General features: G+C 38.6%; 1 protein-coding gene across 1 annotated transcript in view; it reads left to right on the top strand.

Moving 5' to 3' along the window:
• The window catches only part of UTRN (utrophin), a 354,493-nt gene that overhangs the window by 138,334 nt on the left and 189,263 nt on the right, over window positions 1–26,896 (top strand). The window contains exon 51 of the mRNA XM_054393282.1: window positions 3,312–3,501. Within this exon, the coding sequence (XP_054249257.1) occupies window positions 3,312–3,501 (190 nt within the window). The remainder of the gene's footprint in view (window positions 1–3,311; window positions 3,502–26,896) is intronic.

The following is a 26,896-nucleotide window of genomic DNA, read 5'->3' as shown; positions in this document are numbered from 1 at the left end:
TAATGCTTTCAAATACCAATTAGTTCCATGGTTGAAGGTTGTGGAAGGGGTCCTTGGTAATACCACCTGGGCAGATCACAGTTTTGAATATCACAGGAACACTACCAGGAAGACTGTAGTCATGGCATATAAAGTTGAAGAAGCTTATTTTAAAACTGTAGGCATTAAGAGACTGAAGCTACCCAGTTGATTGTTGTGTAAATTGGATACTATTCCCAGTGGTTGTTTATGTTCTGTTTTTATACTTTAAGCTGAAGCTGTAGTAAATTCTGTGTGTTTTTTGCTCCCTCACTAATGGATTATAATTGCTGTGTCTACCATCTCAGATGTTATTTTTTTACTTTATTTTGATCATATACTTGTATGCATTGTAGATACTTTTTTAGTTGAAATAAAAAAAATTAAAATTGAATGGAAAGGAAACCTGGAACAGTGCCTGAAAACTTAAATAGGAGAGTTAAAATTTTCTTTTTCTTGGGCATCTTTGCTAATAGAATCTGCTTAGGCCTTCTCCACTATCACTGTATTAAGTTAAGTGAAGTAAGGATTCTCAAAGTTTTCCTTTTCTTACATTTTAGAAGGATCCTATCTTTTAAGAGTATTCTAATTGTATTATAATTCTTTGAAAAGCTCTTACATTCTAGAAGGATCCTATCTTTTGAGAGTATTCTAATTGTGTTAGAATTCTTTGAAAGTCTAAGTCATCTTTTTATGACATAGGATAGTGATTAATCTGCAGTACAGAATTCTCCATCATTTTATATTTTACGTTTGTGGCCTTTACTATCAGCTCTGTGTTGCTCGCTCCTGCTATAAGGGCCTCTTCAAAAACACCAATGTCAATTTAGAACATTGATTGTAAATCTGTTAATTTATGCTACAGTACTACATATTTAGTGAAAGGGGTGATTTTCATCTTTAGTTCAAATACCACGGAGCAGTGGGACTTCAGTACTATTTCATCTTTTCCTTTAATTTCAACCAAGCGGAAAGTTTGAGAAATTAAAACTTTAGGCTGAAGATGATGTTCTTCAATAAGCGTTATTAGCTACAAAGTTCAGGTTGTCTCAGTTCTCATCTGGTACATCAGCACTTAGACTTAGAGATCTGGGTCACTTATAGTGTTTCATCCTTTGGGGCTTTTCTTTTCCTTTGAAAGTCACCTTTATTACCAGCCCATTCTTCCTGTTGTCACTCCTTTTTTTTAACACCTTTGGCCTTAACGCCCTGCTAGGGAAGAAAATCCCTGTAGAGGGAAAAGGTTTTGAAGTCAGAGCTCACAACTGCTTTTACTTTGTTTTTTTTCACAGTTCCTTGATATGCTCTAATTTTTGAGCAGATGCTTGTTACTTTTTTTCTAGGCAATAAAACCATTTATAATCCCTACAATGGTATTTATTTTTTTTTCTCAAGAGTAGGTGAAGCATTTCAGAGCTGCTAGCGAGAAGCAAGAATGAATACTGCTTGCCCTGCTAGTCATTTACTAATAGCTAAAACCTGGGCAGACACGAAGTCAAGAATGATTCAAAGTCTTATTTTGGATAAAGCAATTATTGGTTATGCTAGTACTTTGGAACATAAGCCTTGCAGAATTGAGTTGCATGAGATTTTTTTTTGAAAGCAAACAGCTTTTCCTTGCATCTGTTGTTTTTCTTTTTTTTTTCCTGATGTGCTAGCAAACCAGAATAACTGCTTTGAAATGTCACCTGCAACTTGCTTTCTAAAAAAGAATGCTTTAGCTATTTTGAAATTTGTGATTCTAAACACAATGATTCCGTAATACTGCTGAGCAGTACTGTTCCCATGACCTGGCAAGGAGGAAAGAAAAGTTAAGTAGAACATAGGCAGAAGATACATAAGTTTCATGGGCCTTTCTGGCCAAATGCTTTGAATTTGTGTGAAAATATCAAATGCTGAGTGTTTTGGCTTTCTCTTACTGGAGATTAAATGCCACTTTGCTTTTGAAATATTACAATATGGTTAGTGCTTGATGTGAAAATAAAAGTGACCTTCCTTCTTAGCAGCAGTACACTAGATAGTAGCCCTGTTAGGGATTTCTATACAGTGTATTGGTTTGGGACATCTTGTTTCTTTTGTCCTGATTTTGGTAAAAGGGGTACTTCAGTGTAACAGCCTCAAATGGATTTAATTTAGCTTGTTATGCTTTACTTAACATTGTTAATCATATCATTTCAAACTGCTGACTATAGGAGTTTCACATATGAGTCTCATTTCAATGAGAAGGAAACAGTTTTGTTACGTAGAAGTACAGTGTGATCTTTTTTCTAGGAAAGCTTTTGAAGTTACTTACTAACAATGCAATCCCAAAGTTTTAAATAAGTTCCTTACATCTTCAGAAGTACTCTTACAAACAAAAACTTTTGTGTTTGTACCAACCAGAGATCTTTTGGATTGACTGAAAATTTGGACTATGTTCAGAGAGTCTTTTTTTTTTTTTTTTTTTTTTTTTTTTAGATTTAAGCATGCTGAGAATGGTTTGACTGTTATGATGGCAGTGTATTATTCTGTCTGAGGGATAGTGTCAAAAGACTTGTCTTTTAGCAGAAACCAGATGTTAGACTTTTCATCCCTCAACAACTTTTAGGGTATGTTTCTGCTCACTGTAAAAGAGGAAGAAAAAAAATCACAAACTTTCAGCACCTCTGCTTCATATAATTTTTGTTGATAAGTAAAAGTACTCGCATGTAGAACCCTCGAATCATGGAATTGTTTTGGTTGAAAAGACCTGTAAGATCAAGTCCAGCCATTATCTAACTGTACCAAGTTTGATGCTAAACCATGCCCCTTAGCACCACATCTTTGTCTTTTAAACAGCACAAGGTATGGGGGTTCAACCACCCCCTTGGTGAGCCTATTCCAATGTTTGATAACTCTTTCAGTCAAGAAGTTTCTTCTAACATCCAGTCTAAACCTTCTGTGGTGCAACTTGAGGTGTGTTTTTCATACATGTTACTAGGTGTGAAAAGTATGTTACCATTTTGGGTAACAGAAGTCCACTACGGTAATACTCAGAAAGGAGAAAATAATTTTTTAATTAGAAATTTTGTTTCTTTCACACCTTTTTAAAAAAGGGCTATGACATCATATATAACCACTTCAGAACATCTGTGGATAGCTATAGATGAAATAACCAGAGAGATGGTGACAATAAACAATGATAAAACAAGCTGTGAGAGATGTATAGTTTTTTAATAGAGATAATTTCCAGATTTTCTTTTAGAAAGTTTCATTATGATGTATGTGATGTTGTATGTTATGGGAGAATATTCTAACATTTATCTTGTTTTCAGAGCTGTTGATAGGCAGAATTTCCTGGAGACAGAGTTGAAGACAGTACAGGCCTCACACAAGGATCTGGAAAGCTTCCTTAAGTGGCTTCAAGAGGCTGAGACAACAGTTAATGTTCTAGCAGATGCATCCCAGCGTGAGAACACTGCTCAGGACAGTGTCTGCATAAAGGAACTCAGAAAGCAGATGCAGGTGAGAGACTAAATAATGCTGCTGCTATTCATACTATCTCTCAGTAGCAAATGTTATAAAGGAGAGCTATTTCCTAGAGTAGGGAAACCTGCAGCCTATTGGAAGGATTTTGAGATTCAGTGTTTTGGAAGTGAAGGCTGTGAAGGAAGCAGAATTTTCTTCCTAAGGTTTAAAATGCATACTCTAGGAATGCCTGTGGCACTGCGTGCTCCTAAATGTCCTCAGAGGGTGATGGTATTCAGGAAGTGCATACTTGATTAAACCTAGTCACATTGTGTGATTGTCTAACCAAAAAATTTAATCTACTTCCCTCCAAGTAAAACCCTCCTGGTCTGTAATGTCTCCTGTCTCTGCCTGCTGCCTTCTTCCTCCTGCTTTTCCAGCAGTTCAAGAAAATGTCTTGCTTGGATTGCCTCTTCTCCCTTTCCTGCTGCTGAGCAGCTCCCTAGCTGGCTTTTCTGTACAGGCCACAGACTGGAAACCTAAGAAATAACTGATACCACTTGCAGTCTTTTTTAATGTATGGACACCCTAGCTTGTCTGAAATCTAGAAGGGACGTTCCTTCTCCCTGTCTTAAGAAGCATGGGCTAGGTGAGTAGTGTTGTCTGGTGGTTCCTGCCTTTGTGTAGCCAATACGTCTCCTTTGGGGTGGCAGGAGAGAGAGAGAGGAGCTGGTTTCAGTCTGCATTGAAGGTGCATTGTATTGAGAGAAAACAGGAGAAAAATGTGTGAAGACCTGACAGTTCTTTAAAAAATTGGATCGTTGGGGCTGTTGCAGCAAAAGGTTGAACATCACTATCTAAAAGGATTTTTTGTTTCTATGATGTAAGCGTTTTCTTTGTCCTTTTAACCTGATGTGAACACTGTTCATGTGTCATCTTCCTCTGATGTTTTAATATACCTTTTCCTTCATTGAGATTGCCTCATTTAGAACAATTATTTTTATATGCACAGAACCAAGGGGCTAGATCAGGATCAGTTATGTCCTGCACTCTGGGTTTGGAATAATGTTGTCTGTGGCCTAAGTTTAAAGGGTTTGAAGAGCCTATAATGAAAAGAAAAAAAAAAAGTGCTACTTTCAGTAGTGCTGTTGATTTGAATTTATCTACAATGAATTTAAATGAAACAAAATAGTGAGCAGCTTGCTATCAGATAATTTAAACTATAATAATAAGAAAGAATGTATTTTGGAAGTTTGTGTCTGTTGAAGGTAACATGTCATACATGCTGGTATTTATGTGATTTTAGTCCGTCATCTGCAGAGATGTAGCATTTGTGGAATGCTGAGACTAGTCTGTAATAGCAACATCTAGAAGCATCTTGCTGTGAAGCATCGTATGAAAAATTGTTTGCCCTCCATTATTTTGTTATCTGGTTAAAATTCCTAGTGTTGAGCTGTATGAGGGGGAGAACTGCTAGCTAAAATGGCCTGCTGTGTGGAGGTCTGTATTCAACTCTTGACTATGCCCATTGTTCTGGCTGTATCCACTGAGGAGGCAGATGTAGGTGCTTGGGAATGACCTCCCCTTGTCCATTACCTCATAATCTCCATCTTTTTCTGTGACTGTATGCTGCTATGCACTGTGCACATGAAGCAGGATCATCTTTCCCATAACTTTGCCTATGTTTACTTTGTTGGTATGGTGTTTTTATGTGTGTGTGTTTGTTTATGTATTTTTCCAACTGCCAAAGGAAATTAAGTAGAGCATGTCAAAGACTCAGCATAATGGCTTCTGAAAGGGGACAAAGGGGAATTCAAGACATTCATACTATGCCAAACAGTTCAAAATCAACATGCCTGTTTTCCAATATCTGTTGAACAGAACTTCTGAAAACAAAATGAAGCTCTACCCTCTTGACGTACCTTTTATCAAGTCCTCTCTTGAAAATTCTGAAGTTCAAGATCTGATTAAGCAAAGATAATTTCTTGTTCTTCCCCTGATGAGTGGTATAAAATAACAATGTTATTTTCTGTGATTTGTTGATTGTTAAGAATTATTTATTATAAATGGTTTAGAAATGAACACGGAGCTTGTGACCTCTCTGAAGATTCCTCTGCCCCTAAGGCAAGGGCATCGAGTAAAAATATACTGTGTGTTTCAGATGTGATAAATTCTTGGTGAAATATATGCTGAACATAGACAAAACATCATGAATTTTTTATTGTTGTTGTTTTATGTCATGTGTTTTCAAACTAGGATCATCTGTTATGATGGCAGTTGTGTGCCTGCATGGGAAAACTAGCCTCCATTACATTTTGGGGCTAACTTGTTTGGCCAAAGTTCAAGCTACTCTGCAGTGGGATCAGTGATCTGGGAACTGCTGAAGCTTTGTTCTGCCCTCCATTGTGACATCTGAGGCTAGCCACAGTACTAGGCAAATAATGCCAACTTTGAGTAAAATAATAATTTCTTTTCAAAAAGAAGAAAATTCACAGTTATATTATAAGCTTTTTTAGTTCATTCTCTTAATATTGAAGAGACTTTTCCTTTCAGGTTAGTGCTGGATCATTCCAGACTCTGTTGCAAAATGCTTAGCAGCTGCCTAAAAGAGTTTGAAACACAATTTGCAGTGAGATGGAGAAAAATGAGCTAGGAATTACTAAGAAGTAATGCCAGGTCAATGTGTGTGGAATCCTATGGTGACGGATTTAAAGATATTCAAAATAAGTTAGAAGTTTTTTGTTGTAAACTAAAATCAACGTGACCAGCAGTGGGCTGTTTTTTGCTCTGCTGGATTCCAACTTGTGTATTAGCTGGGAAGGAAAAGAGCAGAACTGAAAGAAAATGACGGGTGTGGACCATGGGTTCTGTATTACACAGAGGAGGTTTGAGCTCTGAATGCCTCAGTGGTTTTGGAGTTGAGCGGTTTCATAGATTTTTTTCAAAAGATATTTGGTAACAGTATGTCAGCTAATGATGGTAGGCTAAGAGCCAATAAAGTAAAGAAATGGATTTCTGTTGAGAGAGTAGATAATAAGCCAGGAGCAACAGAGTAGAGGGGAATGGCTCAAATGAGAGGTGGAGATGAAGAAATAAGGTGAGTCTAGCAAGGTGAGGAATATCTACGGTAAGATTTCTATATACAGAGTTGAAGGAAGGCTCTGTTTCCTCAAAATTATGTTGTTCTTGGTGCTGGACAGATCAGAAACAAACCAGAAAGGGTAAAAGGAGTTTACTTGAGGATGGTAGAAAAATAAGGATGTGTTAGCAGAATTGGATGGGAAGAGGTTTTAAATGTCCTGCATGAAAAACCTACACCTGGTATGCATCCCCTCAGATGGATACATGAAAGTACCTGAGAAGAGGCAAGGCAATACATAATGTGCTGTCATCTAAGCCATGTGTTATCTAGCTTCACGTGAACTTGTCATGCTACCTGTAGTTGGCGTCGCTGTGCTGTGCTAGTTGATGTGCCTGAACTGTGTAGGTACCTGTTTGTGTGGCAACATACACACATTGAATGATATGATTATTTGTAATGTTGTCTACAACTTGCAATGGTGTTGATAAAGGCTTCCCTGAAGGTTTGCTATGTCAGCTGCTCTAATACAGTTTTAAGTAGATTGATCACAGCACCCTTGGAAGTATTAAGAAATAGCTGTCTCTGGTTATACTGCAGTATCACCACATGTAGGGGTATGTTGGTTGTATTGCACTGGGAGTCCCTTGCTGGTATCAGTAGAACACGTAAATGTTTTGCTATCCTTTGATGGCTTAAATATTTCTGCTTTGTCATGGGGAAAACCATCAACATGGTGCTAGCTCTTTGGATTCAAGGATGGCTAGAAAAAGGAGTGAGGGCACAACTGTATACTTTCAGTTTGGTGAAACCCTATTCTTTCTTGTCCTAAGAGGTCATTTGGGAAAACATTTTAATTGGAAGTGGCTTCTGAAAAACATTGTTACTTTCTGGTGCAAGTCGGAATCCTTTGAGATCCCTTTAACTAAATGAGCTTTAAGAGAGTTTTCATAGTAGAGAGGTTTACCCCCTGTGGTTTTTCCTTTTATATTGGGTAATCTAGTTTTGAGAAGTGCCTGTGTGATTTATTAGCCTTTAACGTATGGCTGATATAATTAGGGCAGGTATCCCTCTGCTCCTCTCTCAAGATTTATTACACAGTCTGTTATTCACTCACTCTACGGCTCTGCCAGAGCTGCGTTCAGCCTGAGAGCAAGAGCATCCTTTTGCAGGGTGAGGGAGCAAATGCTCAGTCTGCCGATAGAAAGCAGCTACGAGGGGAAAACAACTGTTGTGATATGCTGGTGCCGTCTTCCTGAAGGAATTCCTTTTTTGTTCCTGCAGCTTTCAGGCTTAAATTAATAACCCTTCCTGGCTATTTAGTGCACTCCTGAATGGTAGCAGACGCTCTGCTGCTCAACAACTTCATTTATCCTCTGCAAAAGCAGAGCTGAGTAGTAGTGAGTAGAAGAATCCGTGAAGGCTCTTATTCTTTTTGCATTTGTTCTGTGGGGTTATTTTGGGAGAGAAACTTAAGCTATATCAACCTCCTTTGCCTTTGAAACGTATAAAGCCTGTGGCTTGCAAAAGCAGTCCTGGAAGAGAGCATGCTCAGAATGCCGGCAAATCATTGTCCAGTGACCGGGAGGAAATGATAGTTGCTCTTCATTTATAATGCAAATTCTGAGGTGTCTTCAGAAGTGTGGCAAACTTAAAATGATGGCTGTGGTGAGAACGTCTCTGCAGAAAGTTGTGGTGTTGTTGCATCGTTTACAGAGGATGGCAGTTTCTTCTCCCCGTTACCAGAAGCTTTGTAAGGTAAGAAATGTAAATCCTAAATCTTGAGAGTGTCTAATCCTAGCTGTTGTCTTTCTGAGATAAAAAGAAAAAAAAAAAAAAAAGGAATGGGAAGAGTGTCAAAAGTATCTGGACTATCTAGTGTGTTTTTAAAGTCTGCCGTGCTCTCATGCGTGTGTTATGGTAAAGAAAACAGTACGAAAGCCCATGTTGCTTGGGGTGGTTTTTTTGTTTTGTTTTGGTTTGTTTTTAAAGTGCTTGCTTTCCTACCATTGAAGTGTTCAGGAGAAAACTGTTACTGTTAAGTGATCTTCTGTAAAATGCTGCCACATCTCCTCTTTCAAAGGAGTTGGATGATTCTTGATAATTGCAGTACTTTAACTCCTGGTTACCCATTATGTAGAATAACTGTTGTTCTGTGCCCATTGTTTTCAGTTTTGAGCTTTATGAATATTAGGAATGACTTCATCAGACTAATATGCAGCCAAGAAATGTTGGCTTCACTTGCATGTGTTTATAGTGTTCTTTCAGAGATAGAAAATAAGGAAAACTTGGAGGAAAAGCATGTTGATGTTGGTGTTTTTGCTGCTACCTCTTCTGGTGGCTGACTATTTCTGTTTCTTCTGCACAGTTTCAGTAGTTCAGAACTTTAATACTGTGGCAATGATCTAAAACATCTAGGAAAAACTTTGGTTTTCTTTTTTTTTTTTTTCTTTTTAAATTAGTCTGATCACTCATCAGGTTAAAATAAAAACATAGTAAAACAATTCAAACTGATCTATGTGGAATGATCATGCAGTGGTGTACTATTGGACTTACTAATATAAGGATCCTGCTTTGTTACTTTGGAAAAATGTAAAACTGGAGAGGTGGTCATCTGTATCCTGACATAAACTTACAGAAGTTCTATTTGGCTGCCTTAGAACTTACTTTTTTTCCCTTTAAAATTCTTGCTGCTTGTGATACTTTAAAAATGCCCATGTTTGTTCAAGCTGTGCCTGAGTTTTGCATACAAGATGTGTGAAAGCCAAAGTGCATGACCACCTCCTTGTTCTGATGATAAAGCAAAGCCATCATAACTCATGATAACTTGATTCAATCTGAGATATGTTTTCTATTATGAGACATACAAAAATGGTATCAAGTAAAAGAGATTTCATCTCTACAGTAGAATTTGGAAGTAGTAAAAGGTGTAATGGGGTACCTGGTTTGTAACAGTGAAGCTTGTAGAAGTAGTTCTGGCATGAGGGAAAATTACCTTGTTTTCAAATAGGTGTTTCAAAGTGCTTCTGTTTACAAAGCTGTATTAAGAGGTGCATCTTCATTATGAAGAATAGTAGTAGTTGGTGTATATACAAGCTATTTTACCAAGCGTGGTTCAGTTATTCTTGTCTTTATCAATTATATCACTAAACACCTCTGGTTGCTTTTGTGAATAAGGCAAGTCTCTCTTCATTAATGTCAAGACATGGTTTTTAACTGTCTTTTCATAAACACTAGTAAATTAAAAGTGTTTTAAAACCTATTTAGTCACATTTTTGTATATAGGCTTATATGTAACAATGTTTGTCACAGAAGAACTGTTTAGTGACTCTTGCAATAATTATTTGCTAATTAGCCTGAGAGACTAGTAAATGGCTGGATTCTTAATTTGTTGAGTTTGAATCTATCCAAAAGGTAGTGAAAAGAAATCTCAAAGACATTTTAAAGCATGTTTTCTGATAAAACATCTGTGCAACAATAGCCTTGGGAATTTTTTGGGGGCTTAAAATTTCACATTTTATCTTTTAAAGTTTAAAACGTCCCACGGCTTAGGGGGTTTTTTGGTGCCCGTGCTTAGTTTACTGCAAGTAGATATATTGGTTTGCCTGTAGAGTTAAACCAGACACCGATTGAGGGGAGAAAAGGAATGCTTTACAATCCCAGTCGTTTCCAGCAGATGTCAATGTAAGGCAATGATATATAGGGGTCTAGTGATGGAAACGTTAGTACTTCGATGAGAAAACGTTATGGAAATTGCAAATTGAAAGCAACTATGTCAAGAAGGATTTCTTGTAGTGCTCTGTGTACTTCTGTCTTTTGAATTTCACAAGTTTATACATGTCTTGTGAGCTCTGTGGATACACTAGTATAGCTACTGTAAGTATATGAATTATTGCGTTGTTTACAGGGTAGGTGTTTCATGAATTAGCATCTAAATGTTTCATGTGAAGTGCCCTTTGAAGCATAACAACTTCCAGTGAAAGAAAGAGCTTAAAAAGTGCCACTGAACATTGAAGACAAAGTCCTGAAGTTTGTGTTTGTCTGTTTGAAACTGCACTGTTTGTAAAAGAATAAACAAGGCTTTGTTATTGAACTGTGTTGGGGAAAGTCATAATTGTTCCTCTTTTTAGCAGTTTAGCAGATTTCTGTAATAGTAACATTCAGTGATCTTAGTCTTTATTTTGCAAATTTCTTTAAAGCAGAAGCATAAACATTTTGACATAGTGCAGTATTGCTGAAAACCAGGAAACCCAAGATTTAGGACTTCTCTACTTTTGAAGCTTTTTCTTTCCTAATTTCTTCTTGCCAAGGTGGGTTTTGCTAGATGTAACTTTTCACTAGTATTGTTATTTGATTCTTTTACGCTGGAATAAGTGACATACCAGGGTGAGATATGTACACTTAGCATGCATTATCAAGACAATGTGTTTTAAGTTTTGATTTGTCGTCACTAGCAGCATGGTTTTGTAACTGTCTTGTATGATTTTGACACTCAAAATGAATAACCAGAAAAATGTTTCATAGGGCCCGTCATTTGCTCCGTGTTCTTACTAATATGTTGTTGTTCCTTAAGAGTTTCATCTATTAGATATAACCAGCTAGCTCAGATTAGAATGAATTTAGAATTCTATTTGGAACAGAAAAAAATAATGATAAAGGTAGAAATGGATAGATCTCTTCTGAGAGACCAAAGCTACTATGTTACTTATGAACATGAAGTGGGAAATTGGGAAACTTTCTCTAACTTCCCTGACACTGGTAAAGGAGTAATGTATATCTGTCAGGCAGGTAAATGAGTATCCTGCTTGTGGAAATTCTGTGGTATTTTTGAAATACAATGCTAGCATTCAGAGACTGGAACGTTTGTCCACTGGAGAACAGCCTGAGGAACAGGCTAGTACCCAAGAGAGTATTTTCTCTTTTCTTCTCGTGACAACTTCTTGAGATGAACCCTCTTTAAAAATAAATAACCAACTCACTTTATTTAAAATACTTGAAATCTTGAACCTGATCCAACCTGAGTCTTCACTATTGAAGCGATACATAGTAACTTAGATGAGTTCCTGATTTCCTCAGCTGTGAAAAGAAATGATGCATCAGAAATATATATCTTATGGTTCTTTTATTTTAGGGATATATAACGTAAAGTGCAATTGATTGGCACTTGATCATATTCAGGTATGAAATACAGGCATTCAAGCATGGATAAGGAGACTTCATAGCAGTGACATAGTACATATTTATTGAATAGTAAAAGTGACAACAAAAGTTAATTTTGGAAGCATATCTTAAAGCAGACTACTGTATTAGGCTAGTTGTTGATTGGAAAACGAAGCAGTGCCTCTGTCATAGAAAGCATTGCTAAATTATGCAGTTTCTTTTTGTAGCTGACAAAGTCCAAACTGCTTGATAATGTACTAGCATTAGTAAGGGCATTCTCATTAGTTGTAGATTTACCTTAAAGCCTTATAGAAGGGAGGAGGCCAGAATTAAAGGGAACTGTGGGTATATCTGTTACCTATTAAAATACAATGAGGCTAAAAGTGTATTGGTGGAAAGGACAAGGGGCTATGTGTGGAAGCTGAGGCATAGGAGGTTCCATGAAAACAGGAGGAAGAATTATTTCACTGTGAGGGTGACAGAACAGTGGAACAGGCTGCCCAGGGGGATTGTGAAGTCTCCCTCTCTGGAGATATTCAAGACCCGCCTGGATGAGTTCCTGTGTGATCTGCTATAAGTGATTCTACTCTTGCAGGGGGGTTGGACTAGATGATCTCTCAGGGTCTCTTCCAGCCCCTTACATTCTGTGATTCTGTGGGGGGGAAGTCTATTTTGAAACAGGAGATTTAGTAAATAATATCTGATGATCAGCATCTCATGAGTTTAGGATTTACTGTTTTAAAAAACAACTGGGAGGTATAAAAGGTAACCACCTCACATCCAAAAATGCCGATTTTGTGTTGAAAATGACTGTAGAAGAGCTGACATCTGCTGGGATTTTGTGATTGTGTATGTGCAGGGGTGGGATGAAACATGACTTTAGGTGTGTGGCAAACAGAACAGGGTTAACATACAGCTAATGAAGACATACAGAGCTTAAAGTGCAATAAGATGGCATCATGGTTTTAGTGACTGAAAGGACAATAAAATCTCATAATTTGGAGACAGGTGAATAGGCTAAGAATGCACATAAGTCAACAGTCATTTAAAACAAATGAGATGGGCATAATTTCTTTTGGGATCACAGTACATCAGAGGTTAGAAGGGACCTCAAGAGATCATCAGGTCCAACCCCCCTGCCAGAGCAGGATCACTTAGGGTAGTCTGCACAGTAATGAATCCAGGTGGGTTTTGAAAGTCTCCAGAGAAGAAGACTCCACAACCCCCCTGGGCAGCCTGTTCCAGGGCTCTGTCACCCTCACTGTAAAGAAGTTTCTCCTCACGTTGAGCTGAAATCTTCTATGTTCAAGTTTTGAACCTATTGTTCCTTGTCACCGTGAACCACTGAAAAGAGCCTGGCCCCCTCCACTTGACACCCACCCCTCAGATATTTATAGACATTGATAAATCTCCTCTCAGTCTTCTCTTCTCAAGACTAAATAGCCCCAGGAATCTCAATCTCTCTTCATAGGGGAGATGCCCAAGTACCCTAATCATCCTCGTGGCTCTCCATTGGATTCTCTCCAGCAGTTTAGGGAGCCCAAAACTGGATGCATTATTCCAGGTGTGGTCTCACCAGGGCAGAGTAGAGAGGTAGAAGCACTTTTTTTGTTGTTGTTGGGTTTTTTTTGTTGTTTTGTTTTGTTTTGTTTTGGTAGCTGAATTAAAATACATTCTCCTTACTGTTGCCTGAATTTTGTCCTTCCGATTGAAAAAAAAAGTCTAATAACTTAAATAGGGCAAAGGAAACATGACTGTCACACAGATTCCAAAGCTAAAAAGTACTACCGAACTACTTTTGAAACTTTTCCTGATAATTTAAATGGTTATTTTAACAAATATACTTTAGAAAACTTTATATGGATTAAAAGTTGGAAATTTGAAAACTGGTGGGAGAATACATGAATCATAGGCATCTAGAAGTTTTGGAAGATGAGTATTAATTTGTTGCTGCCTTTTGTATAGAATAATTGCAGCAAGTACATAAACAATGGAAGGATGACAGGAGAAAGTTTTTAATGGTATTAAAATAAATGAGGTACATGAAGGCTGAAAATTACTCTCCATAAAGTCAGGAGACATGAAAATTAGAATTATGGATAAAGAAATTAAATTCAAATGCAATAACTATATTAGAAATAAAATAATTATAATGGAATTTAATCTTTGTTGGTATCAGATTGCACCCTGTTATGCAGTTTATCAGTAACAGACAAGTATAGTTAGGGGTTTGATATGTAAGCAAGATGTCAGCTGTTAATTGTTAGCATGCTATAGATTAATTCCCTTTCAAATTTTGGAAGGATATTTTTGTGTTTTGATAAACTGGAGAAATGTAAGATCCTGAAATCTTCAGCTCTCTTCTTGAGGATGGGATAAACTGATTCGTGAATATAAGTGATTGCTATAGATGTGGAATCTGGTTGTATTTGAAGATGGAACTTACAAAAATGGGCAGAATTTCAAGAAGAAACCTGTAGATATAGTATCGAGAAGACTTCTTGATAGCAAGATTTAAGAGCTTACTAAGTCTTCTTTTTTCCCAAAGCCCTGTATGTCCTCAGTCTTTAAAATGTTTTAGTAAGTCTCCAGGCAATGGTTTCATTTAGTAAGCCATTTCCAAGCATAAAAGAACCAGAAGACTAATGTGAAGTGCCAGCATAGATTTTAAGAAGGTTGCCCAACCTGATTTCTTTCTGTCAGAAAACTGACACTGTTTGGATGAAGGGAAAGCAGAAGACATTTGGTGCAGTCTCTGACAGTCCAAATTGGGGATATATGGACAGGATAGATTATCCAAAATTTGGGAAGACAGCTGGCTGGACCGTTGGTGTTCACCATGGGTTGGAACTGATACTGGTACTGTTCAGCATTGTTATGAATCTGAACAGTGGAAACAAGTGCATCATCAGCAGGTTTGTGAATGATACCAGATTGTGGAGAAGCAGTCAAGATGTTCACATTCATTGGAGCCTCAAGTGGAGCGGGATGGGCTGACAGGAAGCCAGTAAAGGTTTTTTTAAAAACAACCAAAAGACCTCAAAGTAAATTCTTGCATCTGAGAAGGAGTAAGTCAATGTATTGGTACAGTCTGTGTGAGAAAATTGTAGCTGTCAAATAGGGAGAGGTGATTGTTCCTGTCTACTCATGAGGTTGTGTCTAGAATCCCGTGGTTAGTTTCAGGCCCCCAGTTTGAGATATAACTGAGAGACTGAGGAGAGTGCAGTGCCTGGGGGCTGGAGCACATGGTGTAGGAGTAGAGGTGGAGGCAGATGCCTTAATTTAATTTGGAGTGGAGAAGGTTCTAGGTGCTTCTGAATGCTGTCCCTGCATACCAGGTGGGTTGTTGTGGGAAATGGATGTGGACCCAGGCCCTTTTCAGGAGCTTTATGAAGAAAGAGTCAGCTGGAACAAACTGCAGCAGGGGAATTGGGTGTAAGGGCAATGGTTCTGCACAGCAATTGTAGCAGAGCACTGGAGCGAGCTGCCCCTAAAGGCTGTTGTGTTTAAAAATGTAGTGGATAAGGCACTTAGCAGCTAGACATTCCTTTGAAATTGGCTCCTGAAATAGGCAAGGGGTTTTGACTGTATGACCTCTAGAGGTCTTCCAGCTTGGGATTTTTCATCATTCTCTGTGCTAATGCTTTATTAGCTGATGAGTGAAGACTAAAATAGTAAAAAATATAGTGCAGCCTTTTTCAGCTGTAACTGTGTTGCCTACTTCCTATTGAAAGGAATGTAATGTTTTTAAACAGTGTCATTTTTTTTTTTCTTTTTGCTAGTCTGCTGAATCTTTGCTCGTGTTCCTTTGTGAATCCTTCTGCTGTAGCAGTGTGGTACAGGCAGACATTTGGTTCTTTTCTGATTTTTGTGGCCATGATAAGGCACTTCAACGTAGCATAAAATTTCCTGTCATCTAACCTCCCCCTGCCTTTTGCGTTTTTAGATGATGTTTTCAAAACTCAGGGTGTGCCACCGTCTTCTGTCAGAGGAAGATTGTGCACATCTTGAATGATGAGGTTGACCTAAATGTAACCATTTTTGTTGTGCCATTTGTCTAGTTATGATCAGTGTTAAATGTAGTAAATGAGTGGGGTTTTTTAATCCATTTTTACAGAAGGACTCTGCTCACTAATGCTTATGTGTATCATATATGTACCAGGCTTCTCTAGAAATAAAATTATTTCTCTAGGGTGAGAGAACAAGGAGAAACAAAATGGGAGAGGACATCAAGGTTTATTAATTTGATATTTTTAACTGCTGTTACCAATCTTTCCTATTTGCAGGCAGAATGCAGCTTAGTAGGACAGAAGATGGGGTTTAGGATATTTAAATATTTTAGTAGCATTTCAGTATTATTTTGGAAAGGAGGGAAGAAAGATAAAGGAGATGAGTGAAATGTTTCAGGACATGCTTTTAGAATCCTCTTACATTTAAAGGCAAGTCTGATTTTTGAGCTGAAAATATTTTGCTGTTGCAGTGAGAATAAAAAAGAATATGAAATATGGGGTAGTTATATTAAGGCATGAAGGTAGGATTAATGGGAAAATTGACTCCTATGAATTTCATGTGTTTACAGGAGCTGGATCAATATCTGATGTATGAGACCATCTTATGGTAGTATTTTACTACAGTGATTTTTGATGCTGCCATTTTACATGGAGCAATTTTTTTTTCTTTCCCTTAGAGCTCAATTACTCTGCCCAAATTCATGAGGTCCTGAAGCATTAGGTGCCTAAAAGAACCATGCTTCACCAGTTCTCATCTAGAGAAGTGACCCTCTTCTGTCTCATGCATATCATTTGAGATTATTTTAAAGAAACCTGCACTCATTACAGGAAAATGTTGCTATTTGATACTGTCCTGTCACAGCTAGTCATCAGACACTCTTCCAGAGTTCTGCCCTCCCTTTTACCTTCCCTTCTGTTTTAATCAGGACTAACTGCCGTGAGACTTCACGTTCCAAAGCTGCTCTACAAACTTCCTGTTTTATATCCACTGATTGCAGACCCCTGCACATTTCTTTGGCTGCCCTGTGATATTTTCATGCTAGGCACTCTTGATGTACTTTGCTGCAAAGCTGGGTAATTGAATGTGGTGGAAGATGGCAATGGCATTCCTGATAATTGATGTCCTGTTTCGCTACAGAAAGCAGTTCTTCATAGTAATACTAGAATTATATTTACTGATGGTTTCTGGTGTTTGATAAATATGGTAGATGTTGCAAGTGAAGGACCACATTAAAATGCTGATGCTGATGAGCCCTGCATGGGCCCAGAGTTGTGGTAACAGGGGAATTGCTGGCTTCTCTGCACTGGTGGTTAAAATTTCTGACGAGAAGAAAGCATCCTTCCTGGGGAGAGCCAGAGACCTTGCTTTTCAATGCTTTCTCAATTCTTGGCGTTCCTGAGACTGCTGACCAATTAGTGTTAATTGGGCTGGGTATGGGATGTGGTCCTAGAACAGTCATTTGAGGTTGCTGCTTTTTGTCACCTGCTATCTTTGGATTCATTTTGAACTATGCTTTTTTTTTTTTTTTAAAAGGAAAAATGCATTTTTAACTCATCAGTCTCCCATCATGTTTAATTTTGAATGTTCCATGTCAAATGCTATAACTCCCTTGGTTAGTTATTTTCTCTTATTGCTCACTATAAAAGTAATATTAATCTGCCACAAGTTCCAGCATTGCAAAATAGTTGAAATAAATGTCTTTCTCCTCTTTTCTTTTTTTTATTTTCTGAAAGCAAATTTTAAACTTGAGAATTTAAATGAAATGTACCACTTCTTAAAGTTTGGGTTCCTCTGATCAGGATGGAGGCAAAATTGTTACAGATTACACAAAATACCCACACCCTTCCTGTTTAGTATTTATTACCAAGCACAACACTTTCCTCTTTTCAAAGGGGATGAATATGGGGACAAAAAGAAAAAAAAATGCCTCTCAATGTAGTTTCTCTTCTTTGCTATGTGTTTGTATCAGGAGCTAGCAGTTATCCCTCAGCTCTTTTCACTGAGATAGATGTATAGCTATTTGTAGACCATTATCTTTCACTTCATACAGCCCATATGGTGCAGCGAAAAATTAGCTCTGGAGTTTCTTTCCATAGCCCTCAATAAGAATACAGTCGTAACCAATTTAGCTGTTATCTGTAAGCAGATCATGTAGCCAAACAGCCAGATTGTCCAAGACTCATTACTTTATAATGCAGAAACAAAACAGAAACATTGTTTCCTGTATGTAAGTGTACTTCTAAATAAAAATAAAGGAGGTAACCGAGAGGTTTTTGTTGAATAATTTGGATGTGACCTTCCACGAGCCATGTCTCTCATCAAGCTGATGTGGTGAGGCCTTCACACAGGTTTGGTTACAATTGTTTGGAGTAAGAAAAGTGGATTATATGACTTTTGGACTTAGTTAGGGATTAAAAAAAAATATTAATTTTATCTGAACTCCCTTTTCTTTCTTGTCTTATGTTGTAATGTTAAACTTCAAGCCTCTTTGGTGCTATGGGATGGAACAGGGGTGTGATAACGACCTTTTTCATAAGGAGAGGCTACCGCTCTTTTCAGCAACACCTGAATAAACATTTTGCAAGGGCTTCTTATGATTATGTGACTGAAGTGGGGTGTGGAGGGGCAGGATGTATTTAGCAAACATCATTAAATTATGTGCTTGCTTTGAATAACTATGCCAAAAATTGTTTTAATTGGAAAAGAGTGGAAACGAAACCAAAACGAACAAAACCAAAACCACAAAAACCCAAACCAGCCATTGAATTTTGTGACTGTTGAGAAATTTTTGGAAGTTGTAATAGCATTCTGAGGACTAGCAGGCTTTATCCTGTAGAAAAAAAACTCTATTTAAACTTACTCAAAAATGCATTTGAGTGGAAAAGTCTAAAATATAGACTAGCTTCAGGAGTCCTTTTCTAATGCGTCCTCTGAAATTGAAGGTACTAGCTAAAAGTATTTTCAGATAGGGATTAGAGTCAATTCAGTAAAGGAGAAGTGTCAGAGGGAATATCAATTCTAGAACTTAAAGCATGATTTTATTTCAATATTGCTGGTAAATGACTGCAATAGGAGGGGTGGAACTGTAGCCTGCTTGTGTAATATGCCAGCTAATTGAGCTTGTCTGTGGCTACTAACCTGCTCCTGTGGCATAAAAGACTCTCTTCATTTGGCAACACAAGTAGTTGGAACACATGCCAAACTGCACACAACAGCTATGGTGTGTAGTGTGTTCCAGTGGAATGGTCTTGTAGTGTGGCTGAAGAGCAGCTAGTATTTTCCCTGCATTTCTAAGGAACCTCTGGCTTTAGATTAACAGGTAATCTAAAAGAAATAGTTGTATGGAGATTCCATTCAACGAGTAAGCAAGAGAAAATGTGAAAAGTGAATGCCAGGTAGCTTTGGCTAATGTGTGCTTAATATCTTAAAGGTGATTGACCAGAAGAATAACCCAAGATTATGCTTCAGTCTGAGAAGACTGTATTATGCATTGGGTTAAGTATGTTAATCTTTATGGTTCGAGGTTCCCAGTCAAAATTTGAGAAGGCAATGAAGATTTTTGTTAGTGAGCAAACATCATTGAGGTCTAGTATGTTGTTGAGAAAGTATATGTTACCTGGAGGTTCAAGCTGGTTGTGCTGAAGCTTAATGAGCATTATTGCTGGAAAAGAGAAGAATTATAGGCTGAACAAAAAATTCACAGCTGTAAAACAGAAGAAATGAAGCCTTCTAACTGCGTTACTTTTGCATATTTAATAAACTTGGTTGTCAGCATGCTCACAGTAAGTCTCTTGTGCCAGGCAAGAGCTGTTAGAAATTATACCAGTCTGTGTGCATACAACCTATAGGTCTTTGAGGTGGTGATTAAGGGCCAATTTGAAAATAAAAGTGCTTGAATATTACATGTTTTAAGTTCTGAAAAATAAGGGAAAACATGATCACCAAAAAGATGGAAACAAATAAAGACACAGCCTCAAATAAAGCTACTGAAAATAGGATTTCTGCAGATGTGATAGGTGCCTCGTATATGCATTATATGTATGTTCATTTTTTGTTTTTTTTGAAAGAGGACAAAGGAAGACCATGTGTGCATAGAACATATCTTTTTTTTTTTCTTGTATGAAATGAAAGTGGTAGTTAAGTGGTAGTTGTTATACTTTGAATGACAGATCTAGAAGAAGATCTAGGGAAAGTATAGGAAGGCTCTAAACCATGTAATTTTTGGGCTTCAGTTCAATTACACAGGACATATGAAAGGGATCTGTCATTTACATCATCATCTTTTTGTCCAGGGCAAAAAGCCTAAGCATAATGATTTGTCTTGTTTAGCATTGTTTAATTTGATTATAAAGTATGTTTTGGTACTGTCCCAGCATCTTTAGAAGAGATAAGTCTTTGGCAATGACATTTGTGTAGTGACTTAGGGAAAAATAAAATTAAATTAAAAACACTTCAGAAAGAAAAACAGCTTACTTAGTTTATAATGATGACATGAATTTCATGGTCTTGTTTCACCTAAAGGTGATTTTCTGGGATTGCTTTTAAAGTCAGTCAATACATTGTTAAGAGCTGGCAGTCGGTCATTACTATACTTGGAGTATTGAGGCTTGAGTCCATAAAGGAGCCTGGAACTTTTACAGACAAGGTGACCAGACTAAATGGACCTGTTGGAAAGACAAAAAGACACATAAAATATCATGACTAGGCACTGAGCTACAGAAGATGCTCATCTGCCCAATTGCTGTAGCATTGTCTGTTTTGTTCTTGTGATGCAACATTTTGGCAGGTGCTCTAAGGTGAAAAACTAGTTTGCTTTTATTCTGAGCAAAAGTGCATGAATAGAGCTGCTCCCTGCTGTAGAAATGCATTAGTGTCACTACATGGGAAGAGAGCCTGGTCTGCATGAAGTAACTGCTCTGACACTTGGGTTGATTGATTAAAAAAAAATTAAATAATTAACCCTTCCTCCCTTTTCCTTTCATTCCTAAAAATTCCACCAGCAGGAAAGGAAAACTACTTCTTGCTTCTGATACAACACTTTTCAGACTTTTTTTTTTTTTTTTAATTTCTGTGTTTTGACTGTTTCAAGCAGCAAAGCTGTCAGGGTTTGTACAAACTGCTAAGAGATAAAAGCTGCTGCACCTCCTTTTTGTTCACTTTTGTGCTGTAAGTCTGTGCAGATGCACAGGCCATCGTTGCCTGTGGCTTTTTTGTAGAAGAAAGTATGCTTTAATTTTTCTCAGTGGAATAAAATAGAACAAAGGAAGGTAAATAAAGTGCCATTCCATTTGATTTTCTCTGGCTAATTTTATTCTTTGTAATGTGATCACAGCCGTAAGAATTTTGAATGCTGATTTCCCCTGTTACTGTAACTGATTCCTGGCAACTTCCTTTGTGTGATCACTTGAAATTAATTTTCATACAAGCTCCAAGGGAAAATGTTGACTCCTCCTTTCCTTTTCTTACCTTTTCTTTCCCCTGTCGCCTTTATTATTATTGCCTGCCAAATGTTCCAATTCCATATCTGCTAGCCCCTGCTTTTAGGCCTACTTGCGTGCATTGATTTTTGCGGATTTTATTTATTTCTCAGTGTAAAAAGTAAGGAGAGTGGCAAATTTCAGTGGTTTCAGTGATGGTCTTTCAAAAGACCACCTATGGCATGATATTTGTCACATGAAGAAAAAAGGCTAAAGTGATGCTGTAGTGCTTGCAAGATGCACCCATTTTGGGGAGGGACATTGATACCTGCACACAGCTGTATTGCTTGCAGCTGTTGAAGTGAGGAAAATTCTCTACACAGCAGCTGTGAGATGTGGTGCTGATAGATGTAATGACAAAGTAAAGATCTACACCTAGCAGTGGGCAAATCTGCAGGAAAAAATCCCAGTTTATCCATGAACTTTTGCCTGAGAGAGAATTAAAAAGCAAATGTAAGTGTGTTTTGTTTGTTTGTTTTTTTTTTCCAGCTGCTTTCTTTAAGTGAAAACGTTGGACATGTATTCAAGGGCAAATCAGTTGCTCAAGTAAAAATGTTAAATGTGTACTGCAAGGGCAAGCTAGACTTTGAACACGTGTTGCTACAAAATTTGAGTGCAGTGTGTACAGTGCTGATATGCCTTCTGGCATGCTTAGCAGGGCTAACCTGCCTGCTCCCCCAACCAGAAGTGAAGGAAAGAGTAACACACAAACTCAGGATTGAGATAAAGAGATAAGAGTTCAATATAACATGAGATACCACAGTATATCACAGGTTGGAAGGGACCTCAAGAGATCATCAGGTCCAACCCCCTGCCAGAGCAGGATCACTTAGGATAGTCTTCACAGGAATGCATCCAGGTGGGTTTTGAAAGTCTCCAGAGAAGGAGACTCCACAACCCCACTGGGCAGCCTGTTCCAGGGCTCTGTCACCCTCACTGTAAAGAAGTTTCTCCTCATGTTGAGGTGAAATCTTCTATGTTCTAGTTTGAACCCATTGTTCCTTGTCTTACCACTGTGAACCATTGAAAAGATCCTGGCCTCCTCCACTTGACACCCACCCCTCAGATCTTTATAGATATTGATCAGATCCCCTCTCAGTCTTCTCTTCTCAAGACTAAATAGCCCCAGGGATCTCAGTCTCTCTTCACAGGGAAGATGCTCAAGTCCTCTAACTATCCTTGTGGCTCTCTGTTGGATTGTCTCCAGCAGGTCTCTGTCTCTCTTGAACTGGGGAGCCCAAAACTGGACAGAGTATTCCAGCTGTGGTCTTACCGGGGCAGAGTAGAGAGGTAGAAGAACTTCCCTAGACCTGCTGGACACACCTTTCTTGATGCATCCCAGGATCCCATTGGCTCTCTTGGCCAAAAGGGCACATTGTTGTTCCATGGAGAACTTGCTGTCCACCGGCACTCCAAGGTCTTTCTCTGTGGAGCTGCTTTCCAGCATGGCTGCCCCTAACCTATACTGGTTACCTGCCTGTTGTTATTTCTCACCAGATGTAGGACCTTTTACTTGCTCTTATTGAACTTCATGAGGTTTGCCTGCACCCAACTCTCCAGCCTGTCCAGGTCACGTTGGATGGCTGCACAGCCTGAGGGGGTGTCAGCCAACCCCTCCAATATCACGAGAACAATGCATAATAATCTAATAATACAATGCATGGTTACCTTAGCTTAGCCTATTTGCAGAAGAAGCAGAGTGAAATACAGGGGAAAAAAACCCAGCATAAACATAAACCCCAAACCAGCAGCTCTCTGACTCCCACATGCCTTGCCACCATCCAAGTAGAAAAGAACCCACACCCCAGAACCCAGAACCAGCAACTGGAACAGGAAGCCTCCCATGCTGCAATCTGAACTTCAAGCCCTATGCTACTTTGCTCCAGCCAGCTCTTTCATTTTTGAAGCTGGCACATCTGCAGCATGGTATGAATAGCCGCAGCAGGTTCAACTCAATCCATGATGAGCATCTACTGACTGTCTCAGCCTTTTGGGCTTCTAACTGGAGAAATCCTCAATAGATTCAGTTAAAAATATGCCACATTTCTAATATGCAGGAGAGAAGGGATGTTACAAGACATGAAAGAGCATCAATGAAAGTGAAATGCTAGAATGTTAAGGTGGTCATGGTAACTGCTTGTAAATTGAGTTTATGTCAAATTTCTTTGTGTACTCTAGAGGTTGGGGTTATGGACCTGGAATTTTTTTATATAAAGGCAAAGCTGAAAGTAAAAAATATTAGTTGTACTAGCCAGGCAGGTGGTCTGATTGTTTCTGTAAAAACATCACTGTACCTAAGTTGGTTATTCTGCCCAGGTGAGCAGAGTAAGGGAGGAGGCAAGAACATTATTTATTTAACATAATTTAGAGAAAAGAGATTTGGTATCTTAAACTGATGCCTTTGGTGTCAATGGTTATTGTTCCCTTTGCCCTCCTTGTGTGCTTTTAGGTGTAGTCTTTCCTTGTGATCCCCAGATCTCCTTCTAGTTTGTCACCAGACTGCTAAATTTTCTTTCACATGAAGAAATATACTTTCAAATTAAGACTAGCATTCAGCTGCATCCTAGCTAAGCTTGTGTGATGCATTGGGAATTGCTGTTCCATAATCTCAGTCACTGACCCTTCTAAATGACAGGAATAGGCTTCATACTCCAGGGCAGGGTTTTCTGAAAGTATGCTTACTGTTGTTCTTTGTGGTTGTTTCATCTATTAGTTTCCCTTATTTAAAAGATGGAGTTGTCAGTCAAGAAGGTTTTGGAAATTCTTCATCGGGCTATTAAAATGTTCTCTATCACTTTTTCTAGCTCTATAGCATTTCTCACCCAGCATCTGAAAAAGAAACAGAAAAAATCCCTTTCCCAACAGAAATGAGTGATGCCTGTGGTGCAATACAAAGGTCTCTAAAATTCGGAGTTCTTCCCAAATCTTTCCTTCAGGTTTTTCACTGCAACTGTGAATATCTACAAAATGGTCATCTGACAGCTAACAGACACTGAAATACCACCTACTGACTATTGTGCAGGATGCAATGCAATCACTTTTTAACTTTTTGAGGGAGAAGGAAGACTTATTCTCTCTTCTCCAGCACTTTCCCAGCTGATGCAATGTATGTGGAGAGGTAATTGTAAACATATAAAGCAGAATGAAACATTTTTGTCATTTATTCTGGAGAAACCCATTCCTGGTTCTTATAATTAAGAAGGTACCAGAGCTTCAGAGTAGTTGTATCCTACATCTTGTCTGCTGTTATATTTGCTGCTATCATCTGGTTTCAATAATAATTATTCTGAGACTCTTCAAAATGAATATTGTCAAAGGTTTTCCTGTGGTACCACTGTTATAATCTAATCCTAAAAATTTTATAAATGTAAAGTATTAAATTGTGCTGTGCCTGTGTGTTTGCAATGAAGCTATGCATAAAAAGTAAAACTGCTTCCTTATCCAGTCATGTTTGTCATATTTTTATAGGTGTGTCAATGAGATAAGCTGTATATTTCAGTCTGAGTGATAACATGGACTTGAGATAAAATGAAACAGTGCTGTGGAGGCATGTGATATGATTACATTCAAAGGGGCCTTCAAAACTGCAAAAAAGAAAAAAAAAATCAAAAAACCTTCCTAAGGACATCTCCTCTTGATGATAAGCAAATATGTGCTAAATTTGCTACTGGAGTTCAAAAAAAGGTATAATAAGTTGTGTGCTTCTGATTTTACCCCAGCATTTCCTTTTGATTTCTTAATATGTGCCAAAGGTATTTTTTGTTCTGGTAGAACCTCCAATTTTGTGGCTTTCGTGTCAAAAGATAAATGACCTATGTACGTATTTAAGAGTCATGTGATGTTATAAATAGCATTGAAGATATACAAATTTAAGTTTGAAATACGTGAGTGATTCTGGAAGATACTTCAGCTGTATTGGAAGAATCCACAGCTGTGCATACAAATTCACTACAGAAAAGTCAAGTGGACTGACCTGATGATGCATCTTCATGTTTCTCATATGTAAATAAATAAATAATATGAATGGTAAGAAACAGTGCAGCTAAAAGCACAAAGACTCTGTCACCTAGTCCTTAGCACAGTGCTGAGATCATCTATAGCTATGTCATTTCTTAAGAATGTTTGTCTGGTCTCTTAAGGACAGTTTTTACAGTTTTAAGACAAACGTATTCAGCTTTTCCAAGTCCTTGCTAATAATGTTTTGGTGGTATTTAATTTTGATATGTAAATGAAATTGTCTTTATAATTAGGAGAAGTATATTGTAGGGTCACAGGATCACAGGATGTCAGGGGTTGGAAGGCACCCAAAGAGATCATCCAGTCCAAGCCCCATGCCAGAGCAGGACCATACAATCTAGCTCAGGTCACAGAGGAATGCATCCAGACGGCCCTTGAAAGTCTCCAGGGAAGGAGTCTCTGCAACCTCTCTGGGGAGCCTGTTCCAGTGCTCTGTGACCCTTACAGTAAAGTTCTCCCCCTTGTGTTGAGGTAGAACCTCCTGTGCTGCCGCTTACATCCATTGCTCCTTGTTTTATCACAGGGATCAAGTGAGAAGAGCCTGTCCCCTCCCTCCTGACACCCAGCCCTCAGATATTTATAAACTTTTATTAAATCCCTTCTAAGTCTTTTCTTTTCCAGAGTAAAAAGCCACAGGTCCCTCAGCCTCTCCTCATAAGGCAGTGTTCCAGTCCCCTAATCCTCGTAGCCCTCTGCTGGACCCTCTCCAGCAGGTCCCTGTCTCTCCTAAACTGGGGAGCCCAAAACTGAACATAGTACTCAAGATGAAGTCTCACCAGGGCAGAGTAGGGGGCGGGGAGAATCTCCCTTGATGTGCTGGACACACTGTTCTTAATACACCCCAGGATCCTGTTGGCCTTCTTGGCCACAAGGGCACATTGCTGTCCCATGGATGACTTGTTACCCACCAGGACTCCCAGGTCCCTCTCCACGGGGCTGCTCTCCAGCAGATCATCTCCCAGCCTGTACTGGTGCAGTTTATTATTCTTTCCCAGGTGCAGGACTCTGCACTTGTCCTCGTTGAACCTCATTTGGTTCCTCTATGCCCAGCTCTGCAGTCTGTTCAAGTCTCGCTGGATGGCTACACAGCCTTCAGGCGTATCAGCCAAGCCTCCCAGTTTGGTGTCATCAGCAAACTTGCTGAGCAGACTGTCTGTCTGTCTGTCCCCTTATCAAGGTCATTGATGAAGATGTTGAACAGCACCAGACCCAGCACTGATCCCTGGGTGACTCCACTAGTTACAGCTCTCCAGCTGGACCTGGCACCATTGATCACCACTCTTTGAACCCTATCTTGTAACCAGTTCCTAATCCCTCTCACTCTCTGCTCTTCCACCCCCTACTTCCTAAGCTTGCTCACTAGGATGCCTTGTTGGTTCATATTCAGTCAGGAACCCAGTGATGCCACACTCATCTTTCTTTGCAACGCCTCTTGATTAAAATGTTTCAGATTGCATTTGCTGTGTTGATTGGTGTTACTCAATTACAGAATAGGAGGTCTGTTTTTGATACATTTGATATATGCTGACTTTCTTTTATTCCTGGAATAGTCCTGGAAATTGCCAAGATGTGTCTCTAATTCCCAGCCTTTTTCTTTTCTCCTTTTTCTTTTTCCCCAGCATCTATGTGGCTGCTTCCATCTTAGCTGTCTTTGCTAAAATCAGTAAGCTGACTTTTTTTTGTTACGATTTTGTTAATAAAAATGTTC

Source organism: Indicator indicator, chromosome 2 (assembly GCF_027791375.1).
Source record: "Indicator indicator isolate 239-I01 chromosome 2, UM_Iind_1.1, whole genome shotgun sequence".
Classification (NCBI taxonomy): domain Eukaryota; kingdom Metazoa; phylum Chordata; class Aves; order Piciformes; family Indicatoridae; genus Indicator; species Indicator indicator.
The sequence above is the reverse complement of the archived record's forward strand: the minus strand, read 5'-3'. Positions and strand labels throughout refer to the sequence as shown.